The sequence below is a fragment of the Caloenas nicobarica genome, chromosome 4, assembly GCF_036013445.1.
Source record: "Caloenas nicobarica isolate bCalNic1 chromosome 4, bCalNic1.hap1, whole genome shotgun sequence".
Taxonomy (NCBI): domain Eukaryota; kingdom Metazoa; phylum Chordata; class Aves; order Columbiformes; family Columbidae; genus Caloenas; species Caloenas nicobarica.
The window spans coordinates 70158212-70184337 of NC_088248.1; the positions used below are offsets into that span (position 1 = coordinate 70158212).

At 40.6% G+C, this 26126-nt stretch overlaps 3 protein-coding genes across 4 annotated transcripts in view; all 3 read left to right on the forward strand.

The window, feature by feature from the left end:
- The window catches only part of MXD4 (MAX dimerization protein 4), a 39313-nt gene extending 35084 nt beyond the window's left edge, over positions 1–4229 (forward strand). The window contains exons 5-6 of one of the 2 annotated variants that reach the window (XM_065634620.1): positions 341–500; positions 1431–4229. In XM_065634620.1, the coding sequence (XP_065490692.1) occupies positions 341–500; positions 1431–1579 (309 nt within the window). In that variant the 3' untranslated portion in view covers positions 1580–4229. The remainder of the gene's footprint in view (positions 1–340; positions 501–1430) is intronic. The other variant, XM_065634621.1, reaches the window with a different exon arrangement.
- Positions 4230–12837: 8608 nt separating this feature from the next.
- On the forward strand, positions 12838–21714 carry HAUS3 (HAUS augmin like complex subunit 3). Its single transcript, XM_065634285.1, has 5 exons — positions 12838–12907; positions 14759–15801; positions 16897–17333; positions 18846–19074; positions 20445–21714. Exons 2-5 carry the CDS (start codon positions 14878–14880, stop codon positions 20709–20711), a joined length of 1857 nt encoding a protein of 618 aa, XP_065490357.1. The 5' UTR covers positions 12838–12907; positions 14759–14877; the 3' UTR covers positions 20712–21714.
- A 1611-nt stretch (positions 21715–23325) lies between these two features.
- POLN (DNA polymerase nu) overlaps positions 23326–26126 on the forward strand; it is a 99499-nt gene continuing 96698 nt past the window's right edge. The window contains exon 1 of the mRNA XM_065634469.1: positions 23326–23458. Within this exon, the coding sequence (XP_065490541.1) occupies positions 23326–23458 (133 nt within the window). The remainder of the gene's footprint in view (positions 23459–26126) is intronic.

A 26126-nucleotide genomic window follows, 5' to 3' on the forward strand; every position in this document is an offset into this window, starting at 1 on the left:
CTTGACAAAACGATTTAACTGTTACCCACAGCAAGGCAACAATCATTCTGTCTTAGCTGAGGAACGTCTGCTAGTGACAAAAGAGTCTCTGCGAGATTATTTTTTTTTCCTCTGTATCCATGTAGTTTATTGTGAAACAAATTCAGTTCTGGCCTAGCCAGCTTATATTGTACTGACCTCTGTAGAATGGTAAAAAAATAATTTTTAAAGTTAAATTTAATTGAAAATTCATTTTTAAGTGTAAATAGTTTTAAAAGTACTGTTTATAAAAAGATACTAAGTTACTTATGTTTTAACCAGAAGAAAAACTGTCGGCTCACTATCTTTCTCTCCCTTTCAGAAATTGGAAGAGCAGGACCGAAAAGCTCTAAACATTAAAGAACAATTACAGCGGGAGCACCGCTACCTCAAGCGCCGACTGGAGCAGCTATCCGTGCAGGGCATGGAGCGGATCCGCACTGACAGCATGGGATCAACAATATCCACTGACTCTGAACAAGGTAACTGCGCGGGGAGGGAAAGTGTCGTAGAGAAGCCAGAAATCATTATATAAAACTAAAAACAAGCTTTCAACGAAAGCCGGGCAAAATTGTTCCGTTATGTGATTTGCAGAATGAAAAACTACTGCTTTTTCACATTCTTTGAAAAATATCCTTTTTCCTAATCAGTTTCAAAGCTATTAATATATCATGCATTTTTAAAGCTATTTATACTGCGTGTGTTTTTGCCAGTTTTTTAACACTTACCATTTAATATTCTGACGTTTTAGTGTAATTATTGGTAAGGCTGGCATAATATTTTCTTCTTGGAACCCTTATTTGTCTTAATTCATTTGTGTGAACAAATTAATTCACACCATTTACTGTGAAATTTTAAAATATTTTCCGTGTAACGGTCACCAAGTGTTCTCTACATTTGGTTCTCATTGAAGACAGAGCTCTCCAAGCTGCCTGTCACCATTTGCTATTTTCTCCCGTGGAGTTTTCCTGTGCCCAAACCCTGGCCCAGGACGAGGCTCCCGGGGCCCGTGGCAGACGGTTGTCGGTCCTGATGCTGTTACCGGTGGACAGATGGTGACACCACGGTCACCACTGGCCGACACCTGTTGTATAGGTTGGAATTCCCCTGCACGGCGCTGCGGCCTCTGAGCGTTGGGGTTTTTTGGCTGGAACGGTTTTGGGACAGCGTTTGGGAGCAATGTCATGCGGTGTATTTATGGGGACGAGCACAAAAGGGATTTTAATTCTCGGGTGGACAAGATGAACCTTTCCACAGGAGTTACTGTTCCAGGTTCGTTTGGGTTTTTTTAATTACAAAAAATGATGTATGATTTAGGTTTCACCTGTTGGTTGACACAGGCAGTACTGGCCCAGGATTACTTGCTACAGCCTTTCTGAAAATGCACTGCCTTCTGGTTTTTTTTTCTTTAGAAGTAGACATTGAAGGAATGGAGTTTACTCCGGGTGAAATGGACAGTATTGGAAGTGCCAGCGATGCTGAAGACCACTACAGTTTGCAAAGCGGTTCGAGTGACGGAGGCTACACACATTCCCGCAGACTGAATGCCAGGCTCTCATAGTGCCTGAGTGACCCGCTCAACTCAGGACCATCTGACTGAAGCACTTATATATGAAAATTCCAGAGGTGTCAACTGCCACTCTTCCGGGAAACCCCAGCCCCAGTACTCTGACATGGAGGTTTCTTACCCACCGTTCCCTGCACTGTAACCACAATATTGGATATTGTAAATCATGGGTTTGCTGCAGAGAACTGTGGTTAGGTACAGTTGTGACTTAAAGCTAGCTTGATGTAGCCATACTGCAAATTAAAGAAAATAAATTACGTCATTCCATTCAAGAAGTATTCAGTTCGAACTGTTGGAAGCATGGCGTAAGGGAGTTGGATAGTTATTTTGATTTTGCAGAAACCATTTTCAAATGTGGATGAATAAATGGAACCTATGTGTTAGTGAATCAGAGATACGAAAACCTAACCTAAAACTACTTTTTGTGGTATTTTTTTTCATGAAAACCAAACCAAAACATTTTGAATACTGCATAGCGGGTTCTATAGAATAAATTCTTTCAGCAGTTGTTTGGGTGAAGCAGGCAGATAAATCTTCAAATCTCAGATGATCTTTAGAAAAGGTCGTATTTACAAGTCACTACTGTACTTCAAAACGGGGGAAAAGCCAGCTCTAATAATGACTTCATGTGGGATGATCTCAACTTTCTTTTGCTTTTTTGTATTCAATATCCAACCAGCAGCAAATCATTCTGTCCATGTTAACGGGAGCAGTAGGAAGCAACACTGCAACTTTAACCTGTTATCGTGGAATGGATGACATTTGAAGCATTTCAGTGTTTTTTTGGGTTGTTTTTTTCATTTCTTTGTCTGAAGAATACAGAACTCAAGTTTGTGATAGTTAATCTTTCCTTGCAAGGAAATTAAATCTCTGTTTGCTTGTATTTTTTTCTTTTCTTCTATTTACACATGTCAATACATTTTTATGGAAGGCATGGCTTAAAATTACAGTATTCAGCTAGAAGATAATTAATCTTTTTTTTCTTTTGCACACTATAATTGCATTTTCTATTCTTAAAAAAAGTGCAAAAAAATTAAAATGTATGCTGTAAAACAGCAAAGTTTATTTAGTACTCATCAAGCTGTTCAGAACATATTTACCCAAATCGTAGCAATACTATGAAGATGTATTTTAATACAACTTCTGCTTAGTGAAGTCATTAGAGCTTGGCTTGCCGGGTAAGAAAAAAATGGACCAGTCTTTGCATTATCTGTTTAAAGAAGGTCTTTTAAAAAAAGAAAAAAAAAAAAAAAAAAAAAAGAAGGAAAAAAAAGAAAAAAGAAATTAAAAAAAAAAAAAGAAAAAAGCTATAAACACTTTTAGGGAAGTGATTTTAGCAAGTGTAGTCTATATTTCCTGTAAGAGATTTTGTATTATATTTTCCTAAATGTTCTCATTTACTTGTATAGGGAGGGGAATGGTACAGACCCAGACCAGAGTCTCAGGGACTCTTCACCTTTGTCATATTGTGCCTTGGTGACCATTGATGTTTGCCTCTCCTGTTCATTGTTTAAAGGACAACTAAGCTTTGTTTCGAGACCTTCTGTTCCAATGGTCAGTTGTCCACCTTCTCGCGGATGAAGCAGAGAGGTGTATTTGTATCTCCACGCTCTCACAACTGATTCAGTGCGGCTTTAAGTAAAATCGTAAGATTAGGTTTTGGCGCGAGGGTGAATTGTCTTTGTATAAGCCCTCCCCCGGGTTCTCCAGCACCCGAATCTCTATTTTGTTAGCTTATAACGTCAGGGTCTCTGTGAGACCAGTGCTCAGTGGCTGGGGAAACACAAGCGTACTGTGTAAGGCTATGGGATGTCCAAGTGTCGTGCCATTTTTAGCATTCAGATACAAGACCTCATGACAGACTGACCATAATGATCAAAAACAAAGATTCAGTTGTTCTTTCAACATCTGACATACGTGTCCTCCCTTGGCTCTTTCAACACAGAGTAGAAATATGAATACATTTTGTGGCAGCTTACAGATCCTTGTTTGCACTCTCGCTTATTGCTTGGAACTTGCCAACAAGGAAAACGTATACGTTTAATTTACATAACCTAAAGGACGGCCACCCCTACTTTGGCTCTGGGGAGGGGCCTAAGGTTATAAACTCTGGCAGCTGAATAAGAAAACAATTAACCTTTTCTGTGATGCAGGTTTTGGTATTATGTTCTATACACCTTGCATATTACTAAAATCCTCATTGTTGGGGAAAGCACACAGCAATATACTCATTGTGTGTAGCTGACAAGCAGCAGAAATTACTAGCTCCTTTGGTGCATATGTAACTAATTTCCAAATCATGGAAAAAAAAAAAAAGTAAGAGTTTACTTTAACACACGACTGTTAACAGGAAAAAAAAAGGCTAGTGTATTGTTGCTGTTCATTTATTATATAATGAACACATTCATGAATTGTAAAGTGTTTCCTTTCATGACAAGCAGCTCTTGCACAGAACCTCCTAATGAAAAGAGATTTGAAACTTACAGAAGGAAAAACGAGATTTTAAATTGAACATTATTGTACCTTAGGTCGACCTAAAATTTTCCTTTTAAAGATGAATGTGCTAACTTAATGAGTTCTTCCACGCTGGGTATCCATGGCTTTGTAGATCTTATATTTTCAATAAAAATTACTCAAATAATCTTGAGTGGGAATAAAAAGGGTTTATTTGTTTTTACTTTTTCAGTTATTACAGCTGGGAGCTATTATGGCGGTAAAGAAAAACGACACCGTTCTGCCTGGGTCCCTCTCCCTGCAGTGCAGCCCCATTTCAGGTGGAGTTTTCAGGCACAGCCCCTTTCCTGCAGCTGGGATGGAACCAGCCCAGTTGAAGGCGATGGCAAAACTGTTCCAAATGTCGGATTTTGGGGTGGCCGCTTGTCACCAAGCAGCGCCTCGGCCAGCCCGCGGTGACAGGCTCTGACTGTCCTTTGGGGACACCACTCACCTGCTACTGAGCAGCCAGCGCAGCGCTACCTGTGGCCAGAGTGCCTTGGGATGCAAATAGTGCTCTATTTTCTTTTTTTTAATATATATTTATTTTTTTTAAGCTGGATATTTGTGCATGTGCTTCGTGTGTGTGCGTGCGTGCGTGCATCCATCCGTGTGCGTGTGTGCAACTGTGCCTGTAATCGCGATGTGACAGCGAAAAGCAGACGGCTTGCTGCGAGATGAAATAACCGCCACCACCGTGGCAGCTCTGCCCTTCTGCATCGTGACCGTGCTTTGCGCAGGTGAGGAGATGCCACCGCTCGGTTCATCTAACGGCAGGAAGATGTGCCGAGGAGATTCAGGTTGGACATTAGGAAAAGATTCTTCCCCCAGAGGGTGCTGGACACTGGAACAGGCTCCCCAGGGAGGTGTCACGGCCCCAAGCCTGACAGTGTTCAAGAAGAGACTGGACAACGTCCTCAGACACACGGTGTGAACTGTGGGGTTGTCACATGCAGGGACAGGAGTTGGACTCAATGATCCTTGTGGTCCCTTCCAACTCAGGACATTCTGTGATTCTATGATCTGTTTTCTCTGCAATTACCACGTGGGAAAAGGAGTAGGGACAGGACTACAGGGCTGCTGGGTCTTCTCCTCTGTGGAAAAGGCTCTGGAGAGATGAAGTCATCAAGAAGTCCTTTTTCTGGAGACGCAGAGGTTTGGCCCGTTTCCTGGTGGGAGAGGAAGGGGAGGGTTTTACCTGGCAGCGTGCAGGTGTTGGGAGCACACACGTCTCTCCTGGCTTAGCTCTTCCTGAGCTCTGTCAGCGCGCTCCCTGCCGTCACACGAGAGAGGCATTAAAGAAACCAAAAAAACAAAAAAAACAGCCTGAAATTGTTAGCTTTGCCTGCAGATTCTCCACTGCCATTTGGAGGATGAATCTCTTTCACACCCATCCCATCTCTGCTCAATTTGTAACCCTCCTGGCCCGCTGAGGTTGGTTTATTTACCTTCCAAAAAGCAGAGTTTGCCCAGTAGAAGCTGTACAATGCGCTGCTACCCAGAGCCTGGATCCTGTTTTGTCTTGTGCAAAACGCAAATTTTGGTTCAGAGTGAGTTTTATGAGATTGAAGTAGAAATAAAAGACTCCCCCAAAACCACAAGAAGGACAGAGATTTTCACCTGGTGTTTATAGATCCGTTTCTATCCTAATTTCTTAATGTAAGATTTGGGGTAAGAAAAAAAATACAGAATACAACTTGCATCTAACTTAATTAAGACTTTTCCTGACCTTAAATGATGTTATTTTTCTTGACATGGATAAGTATCGGCTGAGAGAACTGGGCAGGGAGGAGGTGAGTGGGGTGTGCGGGAGCTCGGCTGCAGGGCTGCTGCTGCTCCTGCTCCTGCCCCGGGCCGTGCTCAGCTGCACGATGGACTTTGCTTTCTCGCAGGTATTTACAGCAGTCTCTGCTACTGTCACAGGTGATTATTTCACCGTTTTACCAACTTTATAGCAGACTGGTAATTATCGGTGAGGCTTTTCATCCTTGCAGATCAGCCCTGTGGAAAAGAAAGAAGTTTTTAAAAAGAACCACACCATCGCAGCTTTTAATTGAGGAATATTAACTTTATGCACTTCTATTTTGTGACGGTGTTGATAAAGGAATGTCTGCAGAACAGATTACTCTTTCAGAAATCTGTTATTTATTTTCGTTACTACTACAGGCCATCGGTTTTGTGTGTGGGAAGAGCCAGTAACAATGTTGATACTTAATACATTAACTTGCACTTTCCAAAATGGGTAGAAGGAGAATTGAACCCCTTTAGGTAGTTTTGAGGAAGGGCTGTACTCCCTACAAACACTCATGGGGCAAACACACTCAGACATTAATTTCACCAGCAATGAAATGAGCCAATTTGCCTAAGTGGCTGACTAAATGCGCTGTCGTTAATTGGTAGCTGCAAAACAAACATCAAGTGTGTTGTGTAACTACCGAGAATTAAAACGCAGAGGATCTATGGAAAAGGAAAGATCAGAAACCATTGGGTCACCTTGGCTGTTCTTTCTATGTGAAATGCTGTAAATTAACCCCAGGAATCCTTTCCTGGGGAGGCAAATCCAGAGCCTCGCCTGATGGAGTGAAGGCGCTCGGCTTTCAGATTATCTTCCTTGCGTTTTGCACAAGAGGCGCAAAATGTGTTTACACGCAATTTCTGTCACTGAAAGGGTCTGTGCAATACAGATGTTTAAGTGATGACATTTTGGTGCACGTGAAGCACTGGCAGAGCCTTCTGCTCTTTCTTGGTCAAATGGTTACTGAAGGTGTTGGCGGGTGGGTTCTGTGCCAGAGCGGCAGGTCCCACAGCCAAGGGAACAGTTCGTGGTGCAGGACGTGTTGCGCTGTACAGATTCATTTGTTCACATGTCCATGGTGCTTGCGGCGTTCTGTAGCACATGGAGTATTGCGTTGTATCATTATCTCCTCATAATATAAATACAGATTTTTATACCTTTTTGTTGTGGTTTTCATTTTTTTAAAATATTTGATGTTTTGTGTGTGTGTATGTGTGTATAGCGTTTCTTTGCAAATCTTTGCAAATACAGGCTTAGTGACTACTTCATAAGGAGCTCACTGAGTTTTAGCAATTCAAATTAATGGTACGGTGCGAAGGTTGGAGTGCTATTTAAACTAAAGCTCTTTTACATATATTGGCCTAATGTAGCTCTAATAGTAATTAATGTTATTTGCCTCTAACCACGGGTGCTGTATAAATTTCCACTATTTCATTGCTGAAGAAAAACCAACCTGTAAAACAAAGTGCAAATTGAAATGCATTAGTGTCTGTTTTGAGTAACTATACTTGCAACCATTCCAGCTCTGTGCAAGATAGGGGAAAAAAAGCGTCACAAGGCAGCCTACGAGTCCTGCATGTGTATTTTGCTGAATATGTAAGTCACATCACAAGCAATGCACAGACAGACAAAAATTAGCATTTTAGTTTGTTACTCGGAGAGATAAGAGGAGAGACAGAACTGCAAAGCTTTTGCAAATCGCATCGTGGAACTCTCGACTGTGGTGTGTGACGGCCACTGGTTTTTGTTTCAGTTTGTCAAACATGTTGCACTTAAATACAGTGATGTCTTAAAAATATAGGAAGAGTAGTTTTAAGCTGAAATCATGGCAAGCAGTATTTTTTATCAAAGCTTTCTTTGAAATTACCACTATCACAGAACAACCATAAAATACAACCTAGCACATCACTAGTTTGTTATAAATCAATCTCCAACCGGAAAAAATAGCTATAATAAACATTTAGCAGTGCTATATTTTGGGACAGCACCGTTTTTCTTAGCTCAATAAAGAATTGCATGGGTTAACAGCATTATGACAAACATTATGGCACTTTTTTTTGTAAATCCTGTACAGTTTATGACCTGTACAGCTTCTTCCCTGACCTTTGTAATGTCTTCTGATTTGCTAATAAGAAAAGTAACTTTCCTCATTTTGCTAATGATGGAGGCTTCAAATTTAATGTCAGAAGTCCAGAAGCTTGCCTTGCTGCAAGGATGAAAATGTTTTGACAAAGCCTGTTTAAATGCAAGAGAGTCTTAAATTATCATTGAATTCGTGATGATATAACCATCAGCTTCCTCTAAAAGAGGCAGTTTAAAGTCGTTTCAATGGCAAAGTTCTCAGAGAGGGGAGCAGAGCAAGGAAGAGGAGAGGGAAAGATGGTCATTCACGGTCCCTGCTGAGTCCCCATGTCGGTTCCCACACAAAGCTCCAGTTTCTTCGGAACAAACCCCATTTGCAGACAGCCCAGCTGATCAGCCCTGCTCGGGGCTTTAATCCAAAACAGGGTCAAAAGAGTAAACAAACAATTTCTAGAAAAAAAATCACCTTGTGCATCATATGTCTAAATGCACTAGGAGTGTTAGCCCAAACATGTAGGAGCTTTTTTTATATTTATGGCATTGAATCCAACAAAGCTGAAGAAAACTAGTCACTTTGACCTGCTTTTCTGGGAATACAAGGTCTCGGAATGAAACCTACCGTTCCTCTAGAGAGAAGATACATGTGCTTGGGAGAGAAAGCAAGCTGGTGCCAAATTTCTGTCTTCTGACTTTGTTATAATAAAAGCTCACATGGCACTTCAAAAGCTGTATTTAATTCAGAATATAAATTTGCTCAAAGTAACAAATTACGTTTTAGGACCAGGTGTTTCCAAAGAGTGGTTGCGACTCCAGCGATCTGCAGCGGGGACCTCTAACATCCTGCTGCTGCTGTGAGCAGATGTGCAGTGCGATGCAAAACAAAGAAGTTTCTACACTGTTGCAGTTCATCAGCTAAAAACTTACTTCCACGTCTTCTCTTGTCTTTTTTTTTTTTTTCATAAACCGAACCAAAATCCTAAAGCGGTAATAAGCACAACACTTTTATAAGAGTTTTTCACCTCACAGATGCATCCCAGAGGGATGGCAATTGCACTCCTCGGCTGTTTCTTACTGCCTTGGCCAAATGGGTACCCGACAGCTTCTCTCTGAGGTATCGGGCACAACAACGTAATTTTGCAGTGGAAGAAACACAACATGGCATCGATGGAATAGCGCAGAGCTTGCAGAGATCCTTCCAGGAATGCCTATGTCTTAATCTGCTGGAATCCACCATAAAACAGCCTGTGAAGGCAACACGCCGTGTAAGCAACCTCGCTGGTTCTCCAACACAGATGCAAAACTGCTCCTAGAATGGATAAAAAAATGTAAGGTAAGCCTTTAATTATGTTTTGACCAAACACAACCAAGAAAAAAATGAATCGGAGGAAAACAATCTTGACCCATAAGGAGCTGCAAAAGCAAACACTGAAGCATACAGGGCTGTGGTTGGGTGGGGAAAGGGGCTGGAAGGAATTTTGAAGATTTGTTTGTAACACGATTGTAGGGCAAGGCTGTTGTTTAATCTCTGCCCTAAAAGCCAGTCGATGATCTGACAAATGAGAATTTGTTTCACATTAGAGGCTTGTTCTTTCAAAATGAGAAGTTTAAGTGCATAATGTTCTGACCTAAAATATTTCAGTTCTAGCCTGAATTCCTATGCCAGCGGGGATTATGAGATCATGCTGTCTGTCAGCTCCTCTTTCATCCATCTGTTCCCCTCCTCTTTTCCTTGATAACTTTTGAACCTTCAGGCTAATTTTCACCAAAGCAGAGATAGGATGGAGGCTGTGATGACAATCCATGGTGAAAACATCCAGGAAAATTCCATGTCTGGGTAGAAAGAGAAATAAATTATTTCCTGCACTGACGGTGCCAGAAGGCTGGCCCGGCCGAGCTCTTCACAGTGGCCAGTGGCTACTGGCCAGTGCGTAGGTAGCTCCAAAAGCTCCCAAAGGGGCACAAAGTCCTGCTTGCCCAGCTCAACAGATGGGGACGCAGGTTTTGTGAAAGGCCAGGAGGGAGGTGGGACATCGTGTGCATGCAAATCTGGAAAGAGGGAGAGGAACACGTCACACAGGGAGCGGAAGGTATTAGTTGGAACAATCCAGACAATGTGATAGACAAAAGACAGACAATCTTTCATCAGATGTGTCTTCTTTTGTCTAGGAGGCGGGCTCCTCAGAGCTGAATTGCTCTCAAGACAGGAGGATTTTAGGAAGATTTCTAGGTGCTTTTACGCAGTCATTTTTTACATGGGAAGCACTGATACTTATGAGTTTTTTAAAAAACCTATACTGTGAAGCACAAGCCTCCTTTTGTCCAGCTACCGTAGGACATGTTGATTTTAGTGTGAGTAACTGAGTGAACTGAAGTGGCGTCATCTTACGAAACAAGCCAGCGAATGCTTGTGTTCCCCGCTGGAAAGGCGCAATGCACTCTATCTGCAAGACAATTTGAAAACCTGAGATAGCTTAAATTGCAGCTGCATATCAGGCTGCAATCTGATGGGGAAGAATTCAACACTACGGGCCTTTTTACCCATGAGAACTCTCTGCCAGGGCAGGGATTAATTTAAAAGCGTCTTGCACAGACCACATTATACCAGAAATCAACATACTGCACTTTGCAGGTGATATAGGTGCTGATTTTGATTTAGAAAACCTCATGTGACTTAAGCCTCAGCTGTGCTGAGCTGCGAGGTTGCTCATTTCCCTGGGTTGATTCATTTCAACAACTGCGTTAAGAGAGATTAGAGAAGCTGCACATTTAGGACATGTAGTGGGAGGACTCGGCCACCCACATACGGCCTGGTCAATGCCTCATTGGGGCGAACTGTAGAGACAACACTTCCAGATGAAATACATGGTTTCTTTCTAGAATAACTGGCCTTAGAAACTACAAAGAAGAAAAAACAAAAACAAAAACAAACCCACCATTCTGAATTTAGTCTTCAGCAGTGCAGAAGATCTAATTCAAGAACTATTAGTGGGTGAGCCGCTCCATAGTAGCAACCACATTATAATTAAGCTTAACACTGTAAGAAGAGAGCAAGACAAATAAAGCAGACAGATACTCAATTTTAAGAAAACTACGTATGTGAAAATGGGGGGAAATGCCAGAAAAACCTAAATGGGTAGTTCAAAAGCAAGAAGTCTACGAACACCGAGAAGGCTTAAAAACCACTGTACTAGAAGCCCAGGTAAAATGTTTGACACAAACATAAACCTGTGGCCCAAACCTCCCTCCTACATGACTCGGTGAGAGCATCAAGGAGGCTGTTGCAAGGCAAGCAATGGAGCCCAGAAATTGTGGCACACGAAACATAAACAGGAGACGGATAAAGGCGAGGAGTGGCTGATAAAGGATGATGCTCAGACTGTTAGTGAATTTTACATGATGCTCAGAACCAGCCCTCGCAATGCAGAATACGTCCCATGATCATTGCTGAGAGCCTTCTGGGGGCTCCGTGGGCAGCAGCAACGAAACAGCCAAGAAAACGGAGCATCGTAAGGGAGGGCGTTGGAGAGAAGGATGTTGCAGAAAACCTTGGTGCACCCACGCCTCTGGGAATGGGTGCAGCCTCGTCTCTGCACCTGGAGCGAGGCGCAGCGATCTTGTAGAAGGTGCAGAGGACAACTGAAATCATCGGGGAACGGAGCACTCGCTTTGCCCAGGGCAAATCATGGAACCCTCCAAACCGGAGAGAAGAGCTGAAGGGAAATTTACTGGTGGATTCTAAATCGCTCTGGAGGCCACGGGTAAGGTAAATGCAGCAGGGGCATTCGCCAGCCCTGCAGTGCTGCAGCCGAGGGTCATTTCATGGGATGATGAGGGGTCTGGAGCATCTTTCTTGTGAGGAAGGACTGAGGGCCCTGGGTCTGTTCAGCCTGGAGAAGCTGAGAGGAGATCTCATCAGTGTTTATAAATATCTCAAGGGTGGGTGTCAAGAGGATGGACCAGACTCCTGTCAGCGGTGCCCAACGACAGGATGAGGGGCAATGGACACAGACTGAAGCACAGGAGGTTCCATCTGAATATGAGGAGAAACTTCTTTACTGTGAGGTGCCAGAGCCTGGAACAGGCTGCCCAGAGAGGTTGTGGAGTCTCCTTCTCTGGAGACATTCAAACCCGCCTGGACACCTTCCTGTGTGATCTGCTCTGGTGACCCTGCTTCAGCAGGTGGGTTGGACTGGGTGATCTCCAGAGGTCCCTTCCAAACCCAACCAGCCTGGGTTTCTGTGAGAGGGTAAGAAAGTGCTTTTTTAAGCAGCAGGTAGTGATGTTCGGGAATTTGTTGCCTTGTGAAGTTCCGGAGGGTATCAGCAGGTTCAAATGGAGGTTAGGCAAATTCATGGACCTGAAGCCCGTGGAAAATATACTAAAAGGACTGTGCAGGGATGAATCACTGTCACAGCCACCGTGGGCAGAGGGGTGGTGGCCACCGCCAGCCATGTCGCTCAGCTCTGGGGAGGCTGGTGGCCACACAGGCCTGTGGCACGGCTTGGACCAAAGCTGAGCAACGCCGAAGCGCAGCCAGGCGGCCCCCAGGCCCTCCCGCCCACACGCCGGGCGCAAGGGGCCGCAGCACGACCGGCGGCTGGGCGGAGCGCGGCGGGCTCGGACACCCTGACGAGAGGACCCGCCCACGGCCATGGAGCGCTCCGCCCAATCACCGCTCAGCGGGCCGGCCCCGCCCAGCCCCCGCGCAAGACCCCGTCCCCCATTGGCGGGAGGCGGGCGGGGCGGGAGGAGGGCGGGGAGGAGGAGGCGCCTTCGCGCAGGCGCAGTCGGCGGCGGAGAGGCCGCGCGAGACTTAGCGCTTGGCGGGCGTTTCGAGCCGTTGGCGCTGCGGCGGCCCCGCCCCCGCCCTCTGCGCGCGGGCGCCTCCTCAGCCTTCCCGCCATTTTCTGCGTCTCTCCCCCGTCAGCGCTCCGCCCGGACACAGCGCTGTGGTGAGTACCGAGGGCTGCGGGGCCGGGCACCGCTCGTACCGGCGTGGGGCAGCCACCGCAGCGTGCCCTCTCCACCTCCTCGTCCTGCCCTGCCCTGCCCGGGATCAGCTCTTGGCCGGGATCCCCGTGGGGCTGCGGGCAGCAGCTGCCCCGGAGTTGGGACGTGGCTGGCGGCGTTTGGGCGCGTTGGCGCTGAGAGCGAGCCCATGAGGGGCCCGCTCGTGCAGGCGGAGCTGGCTGTGGCCGTGGGGCTGCCCCTTGGTGGGGATCGTGGGTGGCTTCCTCAGGGGTCCCAGGATGCTGTGTTTGGTTGGGAGGGCGACGAAGCTGGTGAGGGGCCTGGAGCACAAGTGTGGTGAGGAGCGGCTGAGGGAGCTGGGGCTGTTCAGCCTGGAGAACAGGAGGCTGAGGGGAGACCTGATCGCTGTCTGCAACTGCCTGAAAGGAGGTTGTAGCATGGAGGGGGTTGGTCTCTTCTCCCAAGTAACAAGTGACAGGACAAGAGGAAATGGCCTCAAGTTGTGCCAGGGGAGGTTTAGATTGGATGTTAGGAAAAAAATCTTCATAGAAAAGGTTGTCAGGTACTGGAACAGGCTGCCCAGGGAAGTGGTGGCGTCACCATCCCTGGAGGTTTTAGACGAGGTTCTTAGGGACATGGTTTAGTGCCAGAGTCAGGTTATGGTTGGACTTGATGATCCCGAGGGTCTCTTCTAACCGAAAGGATTCTATGGTGTTTGATGGCAGTTCGAGCAGCAGTGTCAGTGACCTTCAGTGATCCGCATACACATACAGAAAGCTGTGTGCGCTCTGTTTTACTTATTTACCTTGACCACAGCCCTTTTCTAGCATGGAGGGCAGAGGACAGTTGGAAGGCTGCTCTGTGACATGAAACTTGCATAACAAGTCTGTTTCTTATATAATCTGTAACTCTAAGATAGACTAAATACACAGAATTTCAGAAGGATGCATTTACTCGTGTAGCACTCATGCCCTCCAGGCCGGCTGGCAAAGTGGGGTTTTCTGGTGGAATGTATGTTCTAGAAAAAAAGTATTAAGTAATACCAAACTAAAAAAACTCGTTGATATTACCAGCGTATTGCAGATAAGGCCTCCTGACTTTCTTGATAATTTCTCCTGTTCTTTGCTGTCTGTTGTGCTCACTTTAGGATCCGAAAGCTGATGATATATTTGCTAGGAAACAGCAAAACAGCAAACTCCTTTATCTTGTAACTTTTAAGTTGTGACTATTTTCACAAGTCTTTACACTGATCTTAGTTTTATTTTTTTATACTTGGTAAATAAAGTGCAGTATTATGTTGAGATATTTTTATGTTAAAGGATTTCTTGTTCCATTTTCAGAGGAAACTTTAAAATGGAGGTTTAGAAGACAAGATTCTGCTTGCTGCCGAAGTAAAAATAATCACTATAAGCAATACCTCGAAGCGTAGTGTAACATCACTGTAGTTTTGTTTTTAGAACAAACCGAAAGCTCCTCTCATTTTGGAAGAGATAAAATGATTGTGGGTGGGAGTTTTTTGTTTAATGTGAGGAAAACTATATAAGTAAATCACTTTTGCAGGCTAATGAATTACTCAATATTTATACCTGTTGCTTTTAAATTCATGGTAGTATTCTATTTTAATAGTAAATGTATATGAATTAAGGAAAAACATTAGTGTTTGCAAAGATCAGGGCTTTAACCAATGTAAAAATATGTGTCCTGATTTGATGAACAAAATGTATTAAGACATCTCTGAAATAAAAATTGGTTTCTACTTTTTCAATAGCAACTCTAATGCAGAATAGCATTCAGTTTTCTGGTGTGATCTGACACTTCTTTTTCCTGTGCAGAACCTTCTTACTAAAATACTGAATATTCATTTAAAACGACAAAAAAATTTCAACTGGAATAATACCCCAGACTTTTTCATGTATTTGGATCTTTTCTGCTTGCAAATAAAATTTTAATCATGAGCTGTGGGAATGATTTTGTGGAAACTCTTAAGAAAATTGGATATCCAAAAGCTGATGAGCTTAATGGAGAAGATTTTGATTGGCTGTTTGAGTCTTCGGAAGAGAAATCATTTATGGAGTGGTTTTGTGGAAATGTAAATGAGCAGTATGTGGTATCTGAAACAGAACTGCAAGAGTTTGATAGTCTTCTTGAGTCTGGTAAGCCCATTTTGGAAGGAAATGCACTGGATGAAGTCCTTAAAACCTTGAAGCCCATGGCTTCAAAGAACAGTAGCCAAGAGGACGAGGATGAAGAGAAGGAACGGAAGAAATTAGAGGATGAGCTTCAAACTCTTCAGAAGTTAAAAAAACTGCAAATTCATCGGCATAATAAGCTTCAAAAGATGATTTCTGCAAACAGCCATGTACTACAAAGATTAAAAAGTGAAGAGGAAGAAGCACATAAAGATTTGAAAGAAGGACTGGCAGTGTTTACTGCAGCAAATAATAAGCTCAGTAATGAACTGCAGTCTCTTATAGATGCAACTAAGAAACTGGCCTCTTTCTTCACTGCTTCAGATTCAGAAGAAGGGTCGGGTTCACATCCAGTGTTTTTTTCCCAACTTTCTTTGGACAAATATTTGTCTCAGGAAGAACAAAGCACCGCAGCACTTACTTCATACTTAAAAACCCACTCTTATCAAGGTATGTCTGAATGGGTTGAAAATTCACATGAAGACAGTTTCCTACTTGCAGATATAAGCAAAGAAGTCACTTGTGATGGGTCCGATGAAATTTATGAAGAGAGTCAAGAGATGGCCAGGCTCCAGACAGCGTTTATTTGCGCTCAGCACCAGCTAATTCAGATGCAAGCTAAAGAGGAGAGCATGAATTCAGCTATAAAATGTGCGGAGAGCATGCTGCAGTCCTTAAACGACAAGGTAAGCTGCAGAAGGTGAGTTTTAAACAGGCAGGCATGTTCACTGGATCTAGTAAGAGGAATTGTTGAATTACTGTGATTTCAAATATTTTTACATGGTAAAATTGCCCTTTTATCAAGTTTTAGTCTTAGGCACGATAATCTTCACGTGAAATAGCTCCAGTTTCTATAGTCAGAAATTCTTTGGTATCGCAGAGTACCTTTAAGTCTGTTTTCCAGAATTACTACCTTAAAAAAACCTAGAATTTAGTAGTACCTTTTCAGTTTAGGTTAAGTTTGAAATGTCAAATTTTAACTGGCTCTCAGTTGTTTGTACAACAAACAAAAGCTTAACTTTGGTTGAAATTTTGTGATATTGAGGAGTTAATATAAGAAGTGTATTCCTATCTGTATTCCATAGCATAAACTTGAAATGTTTAGATCACCTACTCTTTTGAAACTCAAGTATGTGTAATATGGTGACATTATGGTGATGTGTTTTAAATACCAAATAAATGGATCGGATAGTTGAAGCCTCAGAAATCTCTCAACAAGTGAGTGATGGGCGGATATGACTACTGCAATTTAAGTATGTGGAGAAATTGTAACAGAAGGAAAAATATTAACTTATGCCAGTCATGGACTAACTTGAGGCATCACGTCAGTTTGTATATTTTCATTTATGGATGACGAGCATATAGGGCTTGATTGATTAGGGTAGTTTGAAAAAGATTGATAGTCATCTGACTAAATATAAAAAAAAAATAATGCTTGCATTTGAGATTTCAGTTAGACATGCTTGAAATCTGGGTTCTAAGTAAAATTACAGCTCATCTATTTTTTTCACAATAAACTGTTCCCTGGTGCTGCAATGAAATGAAATTACTGTTTGTTGAAATACATTTAGTTATATGTACTTTTAAAGTCTGTATTTGCCTTATGTTTTAAAGTTCTGTAAAACGGCTCGTGGTGGTTTTATTTAACTTCACTGATACAAAAGATGCAGTGATTGCAATGTGACTGAAGTACGTGAATCTGGTGTGAACTGAAGAAGTGCATTAGGGAAGTGGCTTGGAGGGAACCAGGAAGAAATTCACAAATGTTTGGCTTTTTGCAGGATACTGGAAAACAAGAGAACCTCAATGCCAAAATATCTAGTTTAAATGATGAAATTTCAACAATTAAACAAGATATAACTCAGATAAACAATGAAGAGCTGCTTCCTCTTCTGAAAGAGAACGCACGACTGTTGTGTGCTCCGGTGGTGAAAAGCTACTTGGATCGTCAGATTGCTCAGCAGGACTATTATGCTTCAAGACAAGATGAAATATGCAGGCATTTGGTAAGACAGAAAGCATCATTTGAACTTATCGAGCTAGCCTGTGAAATGGAGTTGAAGAAACGTAAGGAGATCTGCTGTCACCTTGAGAATTTGGTAGAATCGCTGAAACAGAGCACTAAGGAGTTACAACAGAGACTACAGGTGATAGCTGAGCAAACTCAGCATGCAAAGCCGAGAAAAACTATTAGTTCAAATGATGGTTTCTCTTGTAGGTAAGCATTAGAGTCACTATTGAACTTTGACTTACTTTGAAATAATATTGGGGAGATAAAGGCTTAGGCAAGCTAGGCCCTTTCTGTTGCTGAGTTCTTAATTACTTGCTATAGCTAATTAGCATTTTGAATTCTCCAGAATTGAAGCCCTCAAGATATGAGACTTGCCTCTTGATTATCCTTTGAAATTCTTTTGAGGTTTGCTCAAGGGAAAAAATCTTCGGTTATCAGTCTGTAATATTGCTGAAGCATTCCCAAGCAATATTCAGAATATAACGAATATTTAAGTTTAAACCTGTCTTATGTGGTGCCCTGATATAGGACCTCTTGAAAGTTATTCTAGAAGTAGAAGTATAGGGAGCTGTTAATAACAATGATTTCCCAGATCATATGCATGGCCTCCTCAGCTTGGCCTGCCAAAACCCCCGTGTGGTAGGGGAGAGGAACGACTCGTTCAATATATGAAATGTGTTTAGCTCATTCTTACTGCTTGATTTGCCATCTGGCTTCAGTGTCCTGTCACCCATGTAGGAGTCTAGTTTTTCCCCGTCTAAGTAATTAAGTCTTAATAATTGTGAAGTGATAGTTGAGTATGGTCTTGCACAGTGAATAACTGCATTAATTTTGTTCCCGTTGTGCATTTGCATTGACAGATTGTAACGTTTTTGTTCAGGTTTATTATTAAGTGTCTGAATCACTGAATCAGAATACTGTCTGGCTAGTTTTTCACTTTTTTTTTTTAAAAAAAGGCATGCGTTAGTATTCATGATTTTGAAGGGAAGCTGAAAAAGTGATAAACCCCCTAAAGGGTTTGTAAGCAGAAGACACTTGAAAGAAACTCAATTACTTTTGAAATATAGCTCCTGCTCTTAGTAAAGCCAATCAGATTCTGTATTGGGGCTCCAGCTTCTGAAGATTTTAATATGCAGAGGTGGTGGTAGCAAGTGAGCAAAGATATCTAATCGTAGTAGGCTCTTCTTGATGCAGGGTAAGCGTACAATTTGGTACGGCAAATATTGCTGTCATTTGCATGACTCATAACTAATTGGAGAATTTCTTAGCAGTTTCTTCATGGATAGAAAATGGAAAATAGTCCAGGAAGCTTGAAAATGTCATAAAGATTTATCTTATTTCTCATTGGCCATTGAATTCTGCTGTTTTTCAGCCCTTAAAGTTGGATCTTACTTTGTTGTCCTTGACGTGTTGGGAAATAGCTGGCAAAAGCACATTGTCAATTTCTATTTGCATTCATTGTGTACTTATTAATGGTTACTTTGGTATTTCATTGCTGTTAATTTAATATTTAAATATTTTGGAGTCCTATTGATCACATCCTAGCTATATATAATCATTAAATTAGTGGGAGATATAGCAGTGTTGTAAGAGTACCTGGAGCAGTACTGTCCTTTACTAGTCCTCTGACTTCTCAGCATGAATGTCTTCTCTTGACTAATAATGACAGGAGCGCTTAGGAAACTTAAAAATGCTTGTGTCTAATTTCATTTGTCACAGGCTATATCAGCTTCTGGAAGGAGAAAATAAAAACCAGCAATTGTTTAAAACATATGAAAACCTGGAGCAGATGGCTCAGAAGTTAAAGCAGGACTGTGCTGCAGCACAAGATCAGCTAGCAGCATCTTCTCAAGAACAGTCTCTCCTTTTGTCCAAGCTAGAAAATGATATAGATGCCCTTTATGATGCTCTATATCATGGAGGAAATCAGATACAACTCCGTAGTCAGGTAAGCTGTTATCTAGTTATTAAAATTATTACATTGATGTGTGCCGTATTCTTTTAGTGAGAAAAACATGGTATGAAGGTTGTAGACACACAAACAGGCCCTCACATATCAGCAGCAAATTTAATAGCGTAATGATGATGGGCCCAGTATTTGTATTGTTCTTAGCAAATGTTAGAATTTTGTAAATGTTTTCAGATAATATTTTTTTTGTTTCTGAGCAAATAATTGCATTTAACTTTTAATTCCTTTCCAAGGCATGTACAGTCCTGTATTACTAGTAAGTTTATGGTGTGGGAAATATGTTGTCTGGATATGGTGTCACTGGAAAATTAATTTAAATTTCTCTTTATTGAGACAAGTGTTTTTACCTGTTGCCTGTAACACCTGAATAGTATAGTCTGACCCCTTAAAAAGTCTGGTTGTATGTGGCTCATTTGGACAAAATAAGAATATCAGAATTTTGAAGGACAGTTTTAGCAGGACAATCCTGCTACAGAGTTTCCAGGTGTTTGGTTTAGAGCCTCTTTTAAATGGCAATAGGGTTGTCAAATGCAATGTGGTTTGATTTTTTAAGTAATTGTAGATATCTAAGAAATGGATTGAAGGGGGTCTTCTGGTACATAATACTTACTTGGTTAAGTACAAGAAAATATATTTAACACTTCCATCTGTCAAGGGAATTTGCAACACAGAACAGTCTTTGTTTAATAATGAAACTTTGTAATTGGAACAATACGTCTTTAGGGATAATACATTATTAAATCTATCAAATACCTTTCTATTGATTCAAGTTACTTCTTAAAACATAGTGACATTTCTTTCTACTGCTTCTGTTTTTCAAGAAAAGTAATTCCTTTAATTAGGAAATAATGCGCAAATAGATGACTAGCCTACTTACACTGAACTATCATAAGGATGACAGTTGGGAAAATTGTAGCTGGTAATTAATGATTTAATTTAAAAATTGAATTAGCTTTTTTCCTGTGTGGTTTTTGTGTGGTTTTTTGTTTGGTTGGGTTTTGTTTTGGTTTTTTTTGTTTATTAAGATTTGACTAGCTACAAAGACTTGTAATTGATTGAAAATGTTATTCAACCATCTGTCTAATTGAGGGGCAGATTCTTATGGTCTTAACTGGTTTAGTAAACAAGTAAATGAATTACATTTTCAAACCTGATGTGAGTACTGTTACGTGGAGCTCTAAAGTTACATATATTGAGTGGAATCCTTCATCACCTATGTTTCTGTTTCTTGTGATGACTTTTCACTTACAAGCAGAAGTGGCTATCAAAAGCAAAAAACTTTATTTCTAATTCAGCCAGTGTATTAAAAATATAAAAGTAATGATTTTTTGTCTTGTCTTTTTTGTTAGGAACTTACTGAGCAGTTTCACCAGCTGGAGGTTGATTTAAAGAAACTGAATCAACTCCTTGTGGATCTGCTTGCCGATGTGAAGTCAAAGAGAAACTTTTTAGAGTCCAATAAACTGCATCAGATGGAAAGGAACTTGTATGTGTATTTTTTCAAAGACCAAGACCACTTGAAAGAGATGGTGGAGAAGCTTGAACAGCAGGCTGAGGCTAAAGCCGGTGGTCTGGAAGATGAGAATTTTACCACCAGTGAAGTTCTTAATGTTTAAACGTCAATGTACTCTTAAAAAGGAAAACATGTTAATGTAAACTGTCTACAAGTTTATGGAATGATAAGTATTAGCTTATCAAGGCTAACATTTACCTACCATTGCAATGCATGTTTAACTGCGACAGTTACCAAGTTTGGATTGTATGCTGCTTTTGGCACCTGCCCACCATGCTCAAATCTCAGTTTTGTTAGAGTTCTGTGATACAAAGTAATACATTGGTTATTTGAATGAATTACATCCAGACTGCTCTTCTGCTAGCCTGTATCTTGATTTCCACTGCACACAGCATAGCACAAAAAGGAACATTTCGTACCCTTGATTATTTTTCAGTTCACATATCAAATGTTCTTAGCATGCAAGAAAACTTAAGGCGGAGAAGGCATTCCAGGTTTTGGAACGTGAATGTAATCTGCTTCTTCTGAACAGGAGAGTTCTGCAAGGCAGATATTCTGTAATTGTTTCCCTTACAGTTCTCCTAAGAAGATTCGGTTTTGTTAAAAATGTATTGGAATATGTACCAGAATCTGTTTCAAGTACCAAGACCATCTGTGTTAAGACCATTCTGTTATCTCTTAATTTAACTTATGGCCTACCTTCTCTGTTTAAACCAGTACCTACTCATACTGGGCTTTTCAAAGAAAAATGAGTTTAAATTTATCTTTTGGACTTGGAGTTTGCTCTATAATTTATAGTGATAGGCAGTTCAATTCGGAGTCCTGATACTTTCACACTTTATGTTCATGTGCATTGTTAGACTGTTTATCAAATTTTTATATAGCTCCCTAATGTACCAATGGAACTTAATAGGCTTTTACAGTATGATAACTTCCAGTCTTTAATATTTTGACGAGATCAGCTGTGCTTGCTTTCAAGTGTTGTACATGTTGGTGAGGGTTAGTAAATTAGCTTTAACTTCAGTAGTCTTAAAACTATTTTCATGGCAGACTTTTAACTTTTATGTAAGTATAACTTATTTTTAAATGTTTAAATTTTTTAACTGACTGGTTGGATGTCTTTTATATCTGGATTTCATGCTGCTTAACTCTCTCTATACATTGTGTTTATTATTAAATGCCAAATACTATAAATTCAATTCAGTGTTGTCAATATTTATGGTGAATTGGTGTGTTGGTTTTAGATGTGTTCTCATGCATTGTGTCTTGTTTGTATTTAATCTGCTAGGTTCTCATTTTGATATGCCCCTGAGGCTTTAGGGCTGCTGCTTCCCACCCTGAGAAGTCAGGGAGTGTTTTTTACCCTGTGCAAGAAAGTGTTGCTCTTACTTATAAAAGTCAGGAACAGTTGTATGTGGGGAAAGATTCTGACTCCTGGAGTACCATGGGAAAGACCATTCTGTCTCTTCTGCATGCTTACTGTAAAATTAGAGCTAGATAGATATAGCCAATACTAATGCGGTCTGATGGATACACGTGTTTGTACTTGTAAGTATTCAAACTTGCAATCTGCCTGTGGTCTTGAGCTAAGAAAAATTTTCCCATATAAGCAGAGGAAATATTGTTCACTTGATGGTTAAATGACTTGAAAGTCTACTCATGCACCGGATTTGGTGGGGGAACACCAAAGTAACAGGACTCTAGTTATTAACTTGTATAGAAATAACATACTTAGCAGCAGGTTTTGGTAGAGCAGTCGGCTTGCACAGCTTGAATCCTTCAACTGTTTTGAAAATCTTGGATATTTATGTTGTGTTTGTGGTAAGTTTTATGCATTGTGCTGGTCTAACTATATAAAGACAGCAAAGTCATCAATGCGGACACCGTTGTTTCTAATTCTCCTGTATATGTTACATTTAGGGGCTCTCTAAGTATTTTGTATGTGTTCTAGAATATGGCTACAGGTCAACTGGAAAAGCAACTGCTTTTCAAAAAAGGATAAAATTTAGAACAGCAATAGCTGCTGTGTAAGCTTGTAGAGACCTCAGATATTGCTGACCTGTTTCTTAAATTGACAAATAACATTAAAATAGTTATAGTTTATTAATATTTAATAGTACATGAGTACATCAATTATACAAAGTTTAAGGAATATAGGTCTTTTATGATAAGTATTTTCTGAAAAAACACATCACTGTTTGTATATTATGATAATTCTTGTTTCCTGCCTCTTGTGTTGGCTCTATTTTGGCAGCTACTTGAAAGGTTTTCTTCTTTATAAAATCTGAGTGCCAATAACAGTAAATGTATGTATACACTAGATATAGAGTAGTTTAAAGATGTTTAGGAAAGAGGAAGTATTTCAGACATAAATGATAATTCTTGGTTTATTTGTCAGAGGTGTTTTTTTTTTTTTATTAGAAGTTAGCTTTACCTAATAGGACTGCTTAATTTTTATTGGTGTATTAAAACACTATTTCAAAGAAGTTTCATGTAGTGGTTTTCATTCATTATTACAAATTGCTGATTTTTATTTACAATACTTAGAAACTGATATGCATGGCAGGGAGGAAATGTCATTTGCTGTCGAAGAGAATGACGGAACATGTTAGCTGTATTTTGTCTTCAGTTTCAACAGAATGTAAGTGCAGATTGTTTGGTGGCCCCGATATCTTGCATAATATATGTGTGTTCTGTGTTTAGGTTTAATCTTAAAAATGGAACGGTACACATCTTACATAGGATGTGAGGCTTCTCAAGTGCCTTTATCTGATATTGCTCAAAGGATTATGACAGCTTTGCAGTCTGTTCCTGTAGGAGGAGTTCAGACTAACAGAAAAAATAACCAGAGTGAGTAAACCTTAGCCTGTTTAAGCGTTTCCATTTTCAGTTGAAAAACTGAAACCCAAACAAACAAAACAATATCAAACCTCTAGTCCCTATTTTTAAAAAGAAAAAAAAAACCTGAGGCTTTACATTTCCAGGTTTACAAGTGAAATGAGGCTGTAACTGACATTTGCTGGGACTTTTCTGATTAAGTAATGCAATATGAGGGCAAAGATCTAAGATATTACCAGTACCCTCAATTTCATTACTTTTTTTTTTCCTGTTCTTGCCATGTAGTATAGAAGTAAATGAGAATTTCAAACTGTTAATTAACTGATACTGTAAATTAAATGTATATGTTAACTTTAGATACTCTAGAGACTCCAGATACTTAAAGATCACTAGAGGTAATGGGAACCTGCCAGAACTGTGAACTCTCCAGACTCATGTCTGTCCTTTAAACACATGTTCATTAGCAACTCATTCCTTGTCAAATTCTAGGGAGATGAGCGAACAGAAGTCCCAGTGGTAGAGCACATTAGGTAATATTAAAAGTGCTTCAGCAGATCTTTGACTCTGTTGAGCAAATCTGACTCAGAATGTTGTGGATACTAGGGAGGTTTTGCAAGATGGGATTTTTATTCTCGATTCTTTGCATTTCATAGTCTGACAGCTTTGTAGCTCTGGAAAGAAGTAGATAAAATTTAAGAATTTTGCTAAATTTCAGTTGTGTTTTCTCCTGGAACATCATCTGGTGGATGGGATTTAAATCCAGCATTTATTCTTGTATACATGGTGTTTGTTGCAGCCTCAGTGTTACGTAAATAACTGTTCAGGTTCTTTTTTTGGTAGTAAAGTATTGGATCAGTAGAGCCTGATGGTGTAGCAGTGAAAAGGGTGGTAGTTCATTGCTGTGTAAATCACTGATACACATTTTAAGAAATGTGGAGTGGGTTCATTTTAAAATGGGATAATATTGTAAGGAAACTCAGAGCTCTTTTCAGACCCAGTTTAATTGCCATTCCATTTCTCTTTCCACCTTGTAATTTTCCCTTGCTTAGTTTTCCTGTGTAACCTTTTTTTGTCTTAGGCTTGGGAACTGTGTTCTGTGCGATATCTATGTCGTTGTCTGCTCTTGACCCATTCACTCTATGTCAAGCTGTAAAATTACAAATTCTCTGTTTTAGAAAACACCATGAAGGTGCCTGGTATCTTGAGCCAAATGAGCTTGCTGTCTTTGTAGTGCTGCTAAATCTTCATTCACTGGGGAGTGAAAGAACAGTATAAGCATTTAGTGGTGGCAAGACACATGACTAGCTTTTCTTGCACTTGTTTTCTGTGTAGTGTACAGGCTTAAGAACAAATTATTTGAATTGCTTTTAGGAAATTGCTGTGTATATAGCTCTAGCTGCTCAGCATGGATCTGGAGAGAACAAGAAGTGCCTCCTTCAAAAAAACCAAACCCCAAACCTGTCATGTTAGTTGATCTGTTTAAAACTGTATTGAACTACATTTTATTGAGAGATCTTTAAAGATCAAATTCTATTTACTGCAAAAACTGTTTGTCTTTAGAAGGTGAATATTAGTTTCAAATAGGACAAATATCTGCAAAGTTCAACTAGCAGGTGAAATTCTGTGGTTATCTTGGCAGTAGAGCTTGTAATGGTTCCATCTAGCCTTAAGGAGGAGTTTGAAGGCAAGGATGGGTTTCTACTGCCATCTGGTGAAACTTTTTCATAAACCAGAAATTGGAGGTTGCATAGATCTTTAGGTACCTGTCGTACTGAAGGAGAGAAATGCAATTCTCTCGAGGGTGCATTTGTCAAGAAGTCTTTAGCTGTGAAACAAAAGCACCAAATGTAAGCTCAGTTACTATCATTCTTAAGTTATAATTTTATTGTTGTAGGAAGTATCAAGAAAGCCAAATCTAAAATGTTTGAAGCTACAAATACAGCTATGCCAGATTAATTGTTTTAACAGCTCAGGTTAGTACTCTGAGATGGAGATAAATAACTGATTTTACTCATACACCAACATGAACCTGCATGTAATACTAGAAAGTAATAAGCTTGGTTTTTTTCTGGAGACTAGGGTAGTTAGTCTTTGAAAACGTGGTGGCTGTTTTTGTATGTTGTGTGTGGTGGTTTTGTTTGGTTTGGTTTTTTGTTTGTTTGGGGTTTTTTGTTGTTTTGGTTTTTGTTTGTTTGTTTCTTGGTTTGTTTTTAGTATTTTAAGTACAGAGTCCTGGTTTGCCTAGACAAAATTTTTTTAAAACAGTTCCAGTAAACAGAAATAGATCCCCTTATGCTTTGTTTGCTATTGGTCATCAGCACATTAGATTCAGAAGGTGCCTTGCTGCTGGTAATGCAGATTTCATAGCTGAAAACGGCAGTGGAGTGTTGTACTCAGTATGGACTAGGAGTTAGGAGACAAAATATGTGTATTTCCCATGAGGTGTCTTTTGGCTGAGCAGTAGAAGAATTGAACAGTTGGACCTGATGATCTTAAAGGTTTTTTCCAATCTAAATGATTCTATGGTTCTAATCTAGAGATAAAGGAGTCCAACTAATTGCAAACTCTGGAGACACATGTACTTCAGCAGAGTTCTGTTTTTCACTGTTCCCCTTCCTGTACCTACTGAGTTTGTAATTACTGCTGTCCTGTTGCCCCTTGTACTTTTATCACTTCCTTC